Here is a 12,877-nt window from a genome sequence, read left to right as displayed (position 1 = left end):
TCAGTAAGGGATGGCTCCTCTCACCTGCAGCCAGCCCCTCCTCAGGCAGACACACAGGCCCAGCTGGGCTCCTGCCGCCCCGCAGAGCATGTCAGACTGTTTGCTGAAGGAAGCAGCGGGGGCCTCAGCCTGTTTTGGGGACCCTGCTGATGCAGCTGAGCTGGAAAAATAAATAATCAAACAGCTTGTCTGCCACGCCCCCTCCACTCCCCTTTTCCATCAGGAGACGGACAATTTTCCCGGGTACCTCTAACACTCAGCCATTTGTCATTATTAAGAGATTCTGATACCTCCTCAACCACTCACTCTGGGCTTCCGTGGGGGACCAAAGGTCAGGAGGCCGGCAACCTTGCTCCCAACACTTCCAAGATCAATTCCACCTATAGCCATGGGCAGTAGTGTTGGGGAGGGGGTGGTCTGCTGGCAGTGATACAGTTGTTCAATCATTTTCCAGCCATGTCCAATTCTTCATGACCCCATTTGGGGTTTTCTTGGCAAAGATAGGGGAGTGGTTGGCCATTTCCTTCTCCAGCTCATTTGACAGATGAGGAAACTGAGGCAAACAGGGTGAAGTGACTTGCCCAAGGTCACGCAGCTAGTGTCTAAGGCTGGATTGAATTCATCTTCCTGACTCCAGGTCCAGTGTATTATCCTATCTACTGCACCACCCTGCTGCCCCAGTAGAAACCTCATAAATCTTTATTCACAAAATATTGGAGAGTGACGGAAATTGAAGTTGGGAGACACTTGAGTTTGAATTCTTATACTCTTACTTGCGATGTGATCCGGGGCAAGTCTTTTAACTACTTTAAGCCTTGGTTTATTTATCTGTGAAATAGGGATAATTAGAGTTGAAACATCACTTTCCCACAGGACTTGTGGTGTAGGAACTGTGACGTAGATATTTAGAGCAGTGATTCTCAAAGTGTGGTCTAGGGTCCTCTGGATGTCTTGAGACCCTTTTGGGGGTCCCTGAGGCCAAAACCATTTCTCTAAAAATAAGATATTTTAATTTCTAATAAAATAAATACAAATAGAACACATAGAACACATAGAAACAAAAGCTCTTTGCAAAGATCGTCAGTAATTTTTAAGAATGTAAAGGAGTCCCAAGATCAAAAGGTCTGAGAACCATTGCGCTATAGAAATTGCCAAAATCATAAGCACTGAAGTGGGTGGGCCTTTCGAGATCAGTGAATCCAATGTATTTATTCTATAGATGGGGAAACTGAGGCCCAGAGAGAGGAAGGGACTTGCCCAAGGTCTTGTGAAGCCTAAGGAAGAAAAAAGGCCAACCGCCATGACAGCTCAGATGCGTGACAGATGAGGCTTTCCCTCCTTGGGGACTTCCCAGGCTTATCACCAGCCAGTTAAGTGCCGGGAGCCGGGAGCTTCAGGTCGGCTAGGGTGGAAAGCACATTCTCTGAGCCCGAAGTGTTGTTAATTTCAAGCTCCGTTAGCAGTGTCGGCAGGAAGCCAGGCGGGAGCCCCAAAGACTACATTTGAGTCTCCCGCAGATGCTCATCTCCACCCCCGCTGTAGGAGAGTCGGGGCATCAGAAACCATGGCGGAGCACAAAAGCCAACAGCATCCCACTGCCCATTGATGAGGTGCCCACGAGCTCAGCCAGCCAGCCAGCCAGCAGCAGATCTACAGCCCAGAGGCACCCAGCACAACCTTGCCATTTGAACAGATGGAGATACTGAGGCTCAGATCAGAGAAACGAGTTACCCAAGGTCAGAGCTGGGAATTGAATGCAGATCGCTCGACGCCAGACTCGTAGATTTAGAGCTAAAAGGGACCTTGGAGGCCACTGAGTTAAAACCCCTCATTTTACAGATGAGGAAATCGAGGCTGAAAGAGGTTTCTCACTGCCCAGTAACACAACTAGTAAATATCTCAGGCAGGATTTGAACTCAGGTGGACTAGGTTGTTTCTCCTCTCCTGGCTTCAGTTCCGTATTGGCCAAATGAAACGGCTGAGCTAAATGACTGCCAGATCAGGAATCAGTTGACCAGCCTTCAAGCCTTTCCTCTGACCCTACCTTGCTAAGTGACCTTCAATCTTCACGCACCTCAGCTTCAAGTAATGGGGTTGGACGAGATGGCCACCTGGGTCCCTTCCACCCCAAATCTATGACGGCCTCTGTGATTCCTTCTGGGAGAAACTGTAAATCAGAAAGCGCTTCTCTGGGCATGTGGGGCCCATGATCAACCTCCCTGCTTTCAAACCTCCATTTGCAGCCTATTTCATCTGGTGTCTTAATCTCTATTAAATTTCCACTTCTCAGAAGGGGTCGGAAAATGTCACTTTTGTAAAAAGAAACTGGTGTCCAAGACTCCCTCCCGATTGCAGCATGTTTTTAATTACTGCTCTTTCCCACCCCCTTAGATTGCAGCCCCCAGTATCATCAAGCCTGGCTTGACTGCATGGAGATAGGTTGGACATCACAAGAAGTGTGAAAATGTCAGCCAGACATACCCAGGAGTGGCCGGGCAGGCCGGGCTCGGGCCTCAGCTACTTAGGATTCAGGCCACACTTGCCACTCAAAAGCCCGCCCCTTTGAGGAATCCGACTTTAGTGGGAAGAATAAAAGGGCGTTTACCTCCTTCCCTGGCTTGGAAATTGGAATTCTCTTCCCCCTGCAGGCTCTGCATGGCATCTGCTGCCTCGACTTCTGGGTCAAGGTGAAGAGCAGGGATACAGATGGGGAGCGAGGGGAGCTCACTTGGGGCTGAAGACCCTTTGGGGGCCCTAGAAGACTAGGGTGCCCTTGCCCAATATTGTCTCTCTCCCACCCTGGAATGTTGGGGTGCCCTCACCTGACATTGGCCCTCTCCATCCCTGGAAGATTGGGGTGCCCTTACCTGACACTGGCCCTCTTTAGCCCTGGAAGGTTAGGGTGTCCTCACTCGACATTGACTCTCTTTAGTCTTAGAAGGTAGGGGTGCCCTCACTTGACATTGGCCCTCTTTAGCCCTGGAAGTTTGGGGTGCCCTCACCTGACACTGCCCCTCTCCAGCCCTGGAAGGTTGGGGTACCCTCACCTGAAATTGGCCCTCTTTAGCCCTAGAAGGTTGGGGTGCCCTCACCCTACATTCTCCCCCTCAAGCCCTGGAAGGAGACTGGTCAGTGACATAGGGGTTGGTGGAGAGGCTCCAATCTCTGCTAGGGGCTAGTGGTTATAAGGAAATCTACCCGGGGAGGGGGGTGGTTCCTATTTCAGAAAGAACTGCCCCCTGGACTTGGCCTGAGAGAATGTGGAGATCTAGCTCAGTCTTCTTATCCAAAGCAGGAATTAATTACTCCTGACTTCTTGGAGAGAGAGGTTCCTACTTAAGTACCTCCAGTGATGAGGAACTCACTACCTATCTGGTCCATTCCCTTGCTGGGCAAGTCTGATTAGTAGAAGGAGCAGAATCCCAGAGCCTCAGAGTTGGGAAGGACCTCCGAGGACATCTAACCTAACCCCACTGGGGCAAGAATCCCCTTGATGAGAAGCCAGCCAATCTATACTTAAAGACTATCAGCGATGAAGACCTCCTACCTGACCTTTCTCCCCACTCCCCCCCACCCCCCAATGCTCCTGGCTCTGCTCTGGGGCCAAGGAGACCACACAACAAACAGCCTTTCAGATACTTGACAGTAAGAATCCTATCTTCCCAACATCTTCTGTTCTCTCCCATTCCATCACTGATCCTCACGAGGCCTGGCCTCCAGGTCATTCGCCATCCTCAGACACCTCCAGCTTACAATATCCAACTTAAACTGTAGTCCCGGACCCCCACACCACACTTCCGGAGAGGTCTGCCCAGGGCAGATGACGTCAGGGACAACAAGATGGCGGTCATCACCTTCCTCATTCTGGACCCCAGGCCTCTCTCTCCATGTGGTCCTTTTTCTAGCTTTTTTCTACTGCTTTTTGTATCCTTGGACAGTTGTAACTATTAGGATGTTAGAATGGCCTCCTCCCCTTCCAAACAAACTCAGTCACAGAATCTGGGAGCTGGAGGAATCTCAGGGGGCAATTAACTGAAAAGTGTGGTCACTTCACCTCAGCCTGCTCCAAATTGTGACAGGTCTAATTGGTAGGAACTTCCTTACTTCCTTCCTCCCATCTTCCTTTCTTCCTCCTAACCTTCTTTCCTTCCCTCCCTCCTTCTCTCTTCCTTCCTTCCTTTTTTTCTTCCTTCTTTCCTCTCTTTTCTTCCCAACTTCTCATTGCCCTCTGAGGCCCAAGAGGGCAAACCTGATTCCCCAATGCCAGGCACTTTTGGTGGTGGAGTAGATAAAAGCACTGGGCCTACAGTCAAGAAGACTCAAGTTCTAATCCTGCCTCACACAGGTCACAACTGTGTGACTCTGGGCAAGTCACTTCACTGCTGCCTGCCTCAGTTTGCTCATCTATAAAACGGGGCTAATAATAGCACCTACCTCCCAGGGTTGCTGTAAGGCTCAAAGGAAGATATTTGTAAAGTGCTGAGCACAGCACACTTAATAAATACTTGGTTCCTTCCCTCTCTACACGACAACCTTTCTGCTACTTGGGGTAACTGAAACCCTCCTATGCTCCAGGCCATACATCCCCAGTTCCTTCGACAGATCTTGGCAGGATACAATCTCCAATCCTCTCCTTCCTGTTTGTACCTTAGCTTCTCAATAGCAATATGATTTTTTTTCTAAAAAGAAAAAAAAAAGGAAGCCCCGTTTCCATCGTCTTCTAAATTCACAGAATCCGCGTCCACAATGGGGGGCGGGGGACAGTTCTGTTGTCCCCTGCTTTGATCCGTCAGACAACAACAAACACGCTGACAAATGGAGGGGGCCCGGGGAGGGGGCCCAGGGTGGCGAGCGGACTGGAGGCCACACCGCAGGAGGGTCAATAAAGGAATTGAGGAGAAAGAAAAGCTTTAGTGGGGGGGCTCGAGCACTGTCTTCACAGACCTGTCATGTGGAAGGGGGATGGTGTTTGTTCTGCCGGGCCCCAGAGAACACAACAAAGAACAAATGAGGGAAAGTTGCAGGGGGAAAAAATGGCTTTGGGCTCTATAGAAGCTAAAATGTCTAAATAATGAGATGTCTTGTCCGATGGAATGAGTTGCCTTGAGAGGCAGTGAGCTACCCATCACCAAAATTCATGGGGTTATGAGAATTATAGTTCAGGAGCTAGGAGAGCCCTCAGAGGTCATCTTAGTCCAACTCTTTCATTTGACAGCTGAGGAAAGTGAGGTTCAGGCAGCTTAAGTAACTTGGCCGTGGTCACAGAGGTAGTGTCAGAGGTGAGATTTGCACCCAGACCTTTGGTGCTCTTCCCGCTGTTATTAGAGATCATTTCTACTGTTTCTAGGTCATTTAGTCTAATTCCTTCATTTTCACAGGAGAAACTCAGTCTCAAAGAGGTCTGGGGGCTTGTCCTCTGACTTGGGGACTTCTGACACTACCTGACAGCTGGCTATTGGGGAAAGGGGGCTGGTTCTTGGCTTGAGGTGGGGAGGGGTGAAAAGGGAGACGATGGACCTAGAGATGTCTTGGGGGGGGGGCTCTTCCTGCTTTGCCAGGATCCCATTTCTTGGATCCCATGAGCCACTCAGCACAGTGACTAGCACAACACAGTAGGTGCTTAATAAATACAAAAGTCAAATAAATTCCAGAAGTCAAAGGCGGTCATGTCTCGGTCTTAGCCCAGTATTTCTCCGCCAGCTCTTCTCCCCACCCTGGCAGCAGACTTATATGCCCCCAGAGTCATCTGTCTGTCTGCTTCTACCATCTCCATTCCCCTGGGTAGGAAGAGGACTGGATTAGGGTCAAATCCTTCCTCTGCTTCGTGTGACCTTGGGCATGACCTTTCTGGGACTCAGTTTCCCTATTTGCAAAACAAAGGACTCAGATCCCTGTGGTTCATTCCAGCTCTGAAAGCTTGGCTTTTCTAATCCCCTCGCCGCCCCCCCATCAGCCAGGCTGTGCACCCCTCCTCCTTGGCAGGAATAGCTCTGGGTATACAGACCATGCCCTGGGGAGACTCGGAGATCCCCACCCCCCCCAGGGCTCCCGCAGTTTCAAATTAAACTTTATTGGGAGCGATTTTCCTGCTTCCATTTTATTTTATTTTATTTTAATTCAGGGAAGAAAAAAAGGTGTTTAAATTAAGTTCCCTTAATATCAGAAAAATTACATTTTTCATTCCAAGACAGGAGTTTCATAAAGATAATTATTGTAATTATTCGTCTTATCTCTTGTGACGAATATTATTTTTATTACAAGCTTTTATCTTTATCTCCCCGGTGAAAGGTGGGGGGAAGGGAAGAGTCATAAAAAGGGGGGTAGGGAGCTTTGGGGAAAGGGGGGTCCCTACAGTGCCCCCCCTCAGGCCTTCAGTGGGAGGACATCAGTGTAGGGAGGGCAGAGAGAGGCAAAGTTCCCTGTGCCAAGGCCTACCAAAGTGACAGAGGCCAAGTACCATGTTTTCTATGCATATATGTTCATACACACAGGCTAGCACGTTATCTGGCCTGCCAACTACATCCGTGTAGCTACTTGACCATGTATGACATGGGGGTGGTGGAATGACAGGGGAGTTTTAGGGAGAAGAGGGTCCCTAGAGTGCCACAGCCTAGTATTTAGGGCCACAGGCAAGCTTTCCAAGGTGACATCTGGGTCAAGGGTCACATTCTGCCTAGATACATACGGATGTATAAAGGGTTAACACGGGCTTCAACACGCCAAAGATACATGTGTGTGTGTGTGTGTGCGTGCACGCGTGTGTGTAGGGGTTAACAGTGATACCAGGCTGAAAGGTGTGTGTCTGTGCAGGGACTGAGCCCCACCTATGACATTCTCTGTTCCCAGGGCCCCCCTCACTCTCATGCCCTATATTTGGTGGCTCCTCCCAGCTCTGACATTATAGGAAATACAGCACATCTCCCCACACTAGCTTTTAGTACGAGCCAGAAAAAAATCAGACTGAATCAGCAACGGGGAATCTTCTGCACCCACCCTGAACCCTGCCCTGTACAAGTAGGATGGCAGTCAGACAGATCCACAAATCACCTACTGCGTGCTAAGAGCGGAAGATACAAAAGGAGGCAAAACACAGTCCCTCCCCTCACTCAAAGAGCTCAGGAGCTATCAGGCCACGCCCTACTGAACCCCAAAGCTGAGCGCTTGGGAGAGTCAGCCCTTGTTCTGGGTTATGTCTCTTCTACCAAGAAGCCTCATTTCCCTCAGCGCCAGCAACCAAGCAACATTCTCCCTACTGTGTTGCCTGGCACCTCGTGCCTTTCAGTTCTGGCTAGAGGAGCCTTTCAAGGTATTTAAAAGCAAAGGATTTTAAAAGTGTTGGAGACAGAGCTGGGTTAGAAACCTATTTCTTATACCCTCCCACCTCTTCATTTCTTAGTGATGGGTTCATGAGCAAGTCAGTTAACCACTGTAAGCTTCAGTTTCTTGATCTGTAAAATGGATATAATGCTTGTTGCACCTACCTCAAGGGCTGGTTTTTTAGTCTCGAATGAGATGATACATATATAAAGTGTCCGAGACTTTGCGTAGGCTACTACGCTTCTGTGGGCCTCAGTTTCCTCATCTGTAAAATGGATATAACAAAGTTTGTAGCAGCTATCTCCTGATCTGTCAAATGAGGGAGGACAGACTAGGTGGCATCGCAGGCTACTTATAGATTTGTGCTCCCCTGACCTTCCAGCCTCCCCCGAAAGGACCCTCACACTCACAGATGTAATAGTAGTCGTGTCCCGGCCGGAACTCAAAGCCCAAGGAGAAGGGTGTGAAGAGCTGGAATTTCTCAGAGAACTTGAGGGGCCCATTGGGTGCCAACGGCCGGTTACATTCCCAGCGCTTGAAGCCCTTCTGCCGGTGGTCACAGGAAGCATGGCCCTCGTCATTGACCATGTACAAGACATACTGCTCCATGCGCATGGCCTGGGGCAGCGGCTTCTCATAATGGGGGCAGTAGATGTCCAGGTAGTCATTGATACTGACTTCTACCGTGTAATCGCCGTGGTGAAACCTGGCGGGAGAGAGAGGAGGCGGCAATGGTCAGAGGCGTGGCCCACAGTCTACTGGTACCACAGGGCTGCCCGTGGCTATCTGTCCAAACCCCTCTGGGATCCCTCATCTGGAAGAGGGTGGTCAGGATAAGCAGCAGACCGGGGAATCCTATAAGAAACAGGTGAATATAAATAAAGATAATAATAATGCTTTGCTGTTCAGTGTTTTCAGTCACATCTGACTCTTTGTGACCTCATTTGGGGGTTTCTTGGCAAAGATACTTGGAGTGGTTTGCCATTTCCTTCTCCAGCTCATTTGACAGATGAGGAAACTGAGGCAAACAGGGTGAAATGACTTGTCTGGGGGTCACACAGTTAGTGTCAGGTCTACTTGACTCCAAGCCCAGTGTTCCATCCACCTGTGACACCTGGCTGCCTAGCTATGAGGAGGGCCGTCCCCTGCACTTTCAGCCTGGGGAACACAGGGAGGCCCAGGCTTTAAAAAAAAAAAAGCCCGTCACATATGCCTTCCGACCCTAAGATTCTATGAAGAGGAACTGATGCGGCCAAGCATTTATCAAGTACCCACTGTGTGCTGGGCACCATGCTAGATACTGGGGACGAAAGGCCTTGCCTTCAGGAACCTTCCACTCTGAACTACACGTGCATAGCTAAATAACATGAGGAGTGAGAGAGTGGTAACTGAAGAGATCCAGGCTGGCTTCATGGAGGAGGAAGCTCCTGGGCTAAGCCTTGAAAGCAGAGGATTTCCAGAGATGGAGAAGAGGTGGGAGGGTATCCCAAGGCATTCCAAGGTATGGTGTCTGAAAGGGCATAATAAGGCTTCGAAGACAGGCAGAAGCCAGATCACGGAGGGCCTTGAATGGCAGGCTGAGTAGCCTGTATTTAAATCCCAGAAGCAACTGGGAGCCATTGGAGAATTCTGAGCAGGATAGGGTGAGTCAGAGGTGTGCCTTAGGAATGTGGTTTTGGTACCTCTGTGGAGGATGGCTTGGAAAGGGCAGAAAGATAGCCCAAGCGGGAAGAGAAGAGGGCCCGAAGGAGGGTCGTGGCTGCCCGGGGGCCGAAGCTTGTCCACTCCACCTCGAGAGCTCTTCCATGTCCCCCTTGCTCTACTCACAAGGCCAGCGCCATCATTTACCACCTCTACCCAGACTGAAGTGATAGCCCCCATTTGGTCTGCCTTACGTGTCTCCCCTCTCTGATCCATCAGGATCGGTCTTGGGGACCTGGACTGGGAACAAATGTCCCGTCCCTGTGAAAACTGGTGAGCTATAACCCTCGGGCCAGATGTTTGGGGGAAGAAAGAGGGGGGAGACCTTGGGCCAGATGTTTGGTGATGCTCGAACCAAATGCTAAAGGAGCCCCAGATGTTCAGGGGCTCCTGGGCCCCCTCCGTCCAGATGTTTGAGGTGCCATGAAGCCAGATGTGTGGTCCTCTTTGACCATTTGTTCATCAAACGTGGTTCTGCTCTCAGCCCCGGGGGTGGGGTGGGGAGGAGAAGAGACAGAGAAAGTCCTTAATGCCAGAGAGGGAAGGAGGTTGCCTCAGCAGAATAAACCGGGTAGACCAGGTCTCAGACCTGTCTGACTGGATCACACTCCTGGCCAAACCAGGGCCAGGGGATGATACAGGGTGGGGGGAGAGAGTGACAGGGAAAGCCTGGGGCAAAGTGTGGTTTCTTAGGACAAACCCTGAAGTTGGGATCTACAGATCTAGGTTCAAGTTTCAGCTCTGTCACTTACTGTGTGACCCAGGATGAGGCATCCAGGGTCTCTGAACCTTTAGAGATGATAACACAGAGACCACCCTCCCCACCGGGCGAGGCTAAAGGCCTAGGAGCTCTGTGGAAAGTAAATCCAAGGCATGAACTGAACTGAACCCGTCAGGGGAAATCCCAGGCATCTACTGCCTTCCCAGCCACCCTTGGGGTTTGGTGCAGATGTGGCCAGAGATGGCCTGTGCGCAGACCACCTCCCAGCTGTCTGACTGGGTGCAGTGAAGACCTCAGGGTGGCCCCGCCTGCCCCAGAGAGCACCCCCAAGGAAGGCCGAGAGCCAAGACAATGGACTCCCCCAGGTTGCTGATGCTTTGGCTGGGCCCAAAGCTTCTGGATCTGAGCGTCCAGACTCCCGCTGGGGCATTGCTGAGGGCAGGTATCTCTTAGGCTAAAGCTGCCCAAAAGTATCCTGGAAAAACTAAAAGGAGCCTTTGGTCAGGAAATCATGATACCAATGCCGAGAACACGATATGGCCTCCTCAAAAACTCTCATATGAGTCTACTTACAAATGCGCGGGCATGTGTAATGATTAAGCTACCAAAGTGGAGGGAAAGCTGGACATGGAGTTGGGAAGACGGGAGTTCAAAGCCCAGCCCAGATATTTACTATGGGTGTGATACTATGGGCAAGTCACTTAAGCTTTCTGGCCTCAGTCTCCTCATCTGTAAAATGGGAGTAAAAAGAGTACTTACCTCCCAGGATTGTTGGGAAGCTCTAACATCTGCAAAATGCTTTCCAAAACCTAAAACACTATATAAACACTAGCTTTATTATTATTAAAGTCAGAGGAAGAGTTCATGCATTAAACGTCTGGGATCCCAAGTTCAATTTCTGGCACCTCCAGATGGGTTTTCAGGCAACCAGGTGGAATGATGGTGGATAGAACGTTGGCCTTGAAGTCAGGAAGACTTGAGTTCAAATGCTGCCTCAGACACCTGCTAGCTGTGCAACCCCTTGGGCAAGTCAATTAACCTCTGTCAGCCCGTTTCCTCATCTGTAAAATGAAGAAAGTGGCTTTGAAGGTACATTCTAGCTTTCCATCTATGAATCTGTATGTAAGAACATACACACATATGTGCACTAATCTAATTCAGAAGGAAGATTCAGGGCACCATGGGAAGTGGGGACGGAGACATGGGAGTTTCATTTTTTTCGTCTGCCTAACTATAGATTACAGAAGATCCAATAGGATAATATATGTACAGTGCTTTGCAAACCTTAACATGCTACAGAAATGCTAACAATTGTTGTTCTTATAATAATAAAAAGTATCATTACTATTATTAGAGGACGATCATTGAACAGCAGAGCTGAAACTAGGAATTATCACACCTGGAACAGAGGATGGCCCCACCTGCAGTAGTCATAGGGGTGGGGGGTGGGTGTTCTATATCAACCCTAAGTCCCAAGAGTTCAGCAGTCATCACTATTGGAAGTACAGGGAAAGTTAGATCTGGGAGTATTCTGGTAAATATTTAACAACCAGGTCTTCCCCCCAAAAATGTATACAACACACTTTTAAGCTTAAGGTGCAATATCCACATTTTCTCCATCCCTTTCTCAAGTCTAGATAATCAGCTAAATAATAAATCAGGCTCTGATTTATAGCATTTGCAGATCTCTGGGGTGTAAATGCTCACATTGAAAATTTAACAACAGACTCTCTGGCACCCCTCTGAGAGGATTCCAGGTGTCATGACCACGAGATCCTGAGAGGGGTGGCCAGGCTGACTGAACAATGTGCAGGTGGAGAAGCCGGTGCTTTGGTGCAAAGCCCCCTTCCCCCAATGCTACTTACAGCCTGGTTGAACATTTCCACATCACCTGCCTTTTTTGTTTGATTTTGTTTTATCAATTTTTAAAATTTGTAAATCATACTTTCCTACAAGGGCACAGTTATACTTAAGAGCTACATTCCCAACCATGGACTCTATATCCAAAATGATGCGACCAATAGCCATATTTGCTTATCCATAATAATCCAAAATAATAAAATCATGCTTCCAGTCCTACATAAATGGGCATAAATTTATTATACATATATTGATTATCACTAAGCTTCTGTTAGTGTCCTCACCTTTAAAATGAAAACATTCGATTAAGTGGTCTTCAAGTTCTAGCATTGTCCTATATTCTATTCTGAAATCCCTTCCAGTTCAAACATTCTATATTCCATCTTTTAAGGTCCCTTCCGACATTCTCTGTTCTGTGTTATAAGATCACACCTAAATTTTTTTTTCTTCTCTCCTCGATTCCAACAAGCCTTCCATCGATGTCTCCAGATCTAAATTCTCTCCTGAGCTGCTGATTCATATTGCTAGGTACCCCGATGGGGACCTTTCTACTTTCACCTCAAACTCCAAATGAAATGTCCCAGACCAGACTCACTTTCTGCACCAAAGCCCAGCTCAAGCACTTACATACTCTATGCAGGATTTGGAAAGCTAGCCACTTCATTCTCAGGAATCCTGTTTCCTCAGCTGAAAATAAGGGGGCCAGATGAGGTGGTCTCCGAGTTCCCTTTTACCCCACAAATCTAGGAACTATAATCCTGCCTCCTCCAGATTCCTATGTCTGGTTCAGGGAATCACCACCCTCCTCATCCTCTCTAGACTCAGACTTTTACTCAGCCAACAATAAAGAACCAAAGAGTGATCTAGGTGGAAGGGACTTTGGCACATAAACAGAGAATATCAATGCTAGAAGGAGCTTCTAAGGCTCCATAGAACAGAATGTTGGAGCAAATACAAGTTTAGAATCTAGATCAGAGCATGACAGCCAGGAAAGGTCTTAGAACATGGAATTTCAGAGCTGGGAAAGCCCTTAGAGCAAAGAATGCCAGAGTAAGGGAGGGTTCTTAGAACACAAGATGTTGGAGCTGGGAGGGCCTTTATAACACCGAATGTCAGAGATGGGAGGTCCCTTAGGACACAGCCTACCTTTCCAGACTTATTCCACACTACTCCCCTTCCTGCACTCTGTTCTAGGCAAGCTGACCTACAGGCAGGCTGTCCTTCATAAAGGACAGTCCACCTCAAGCCTCTTCATCTCTACCTCTTAATATCTCTAGC

The 12,877-nt window shown here is 48.8% G+C and overlaps 1 protein-coding gene across 1 annotated transcript in view; it reads right to left on the bottom strand.

Moving 5' to 3' along the window:
• Positions 1-12,877, bottom strand: part of EFNA2 (ephrin A2) — a 95,860-nt gene that overhangs the window by 6,380 nt on the left and 76,603 nt on the right. Inside the window, exon 2 of the mRNA XM_021009081.2 lies at positions 7,728-8,023. Coding sequence (XP_020864740.1) covers positions 7,728-8,023 — 296 coding nt within the window. The remainder of the gene's footprint in view (positions 1-7,727; positions 8,024-12,877) is intronic.

Source organism: Phascolarctos cinereus, unplaced genomic scaffold (genome assembly GCF_003287225.1).
Source record: "Phascolarctos cinereus isolate Bilbo 61053 unplaced genomic scaffold, phaCin_HiC Scaffold_4;HRSCAF=312, whole genome shotgun sequence".
Lineage (NCBI taxonomy): Eukaryota > Metazoa > Chordata > Mammalia > Diprotodontia > Phascolarctidae > Phascolarctos > Phascolarctos cinereus.
Note: the sequence above shows the minus strand (reverse complement) of the source record. Positions and strands in the feature narration are given on the sequence as shown.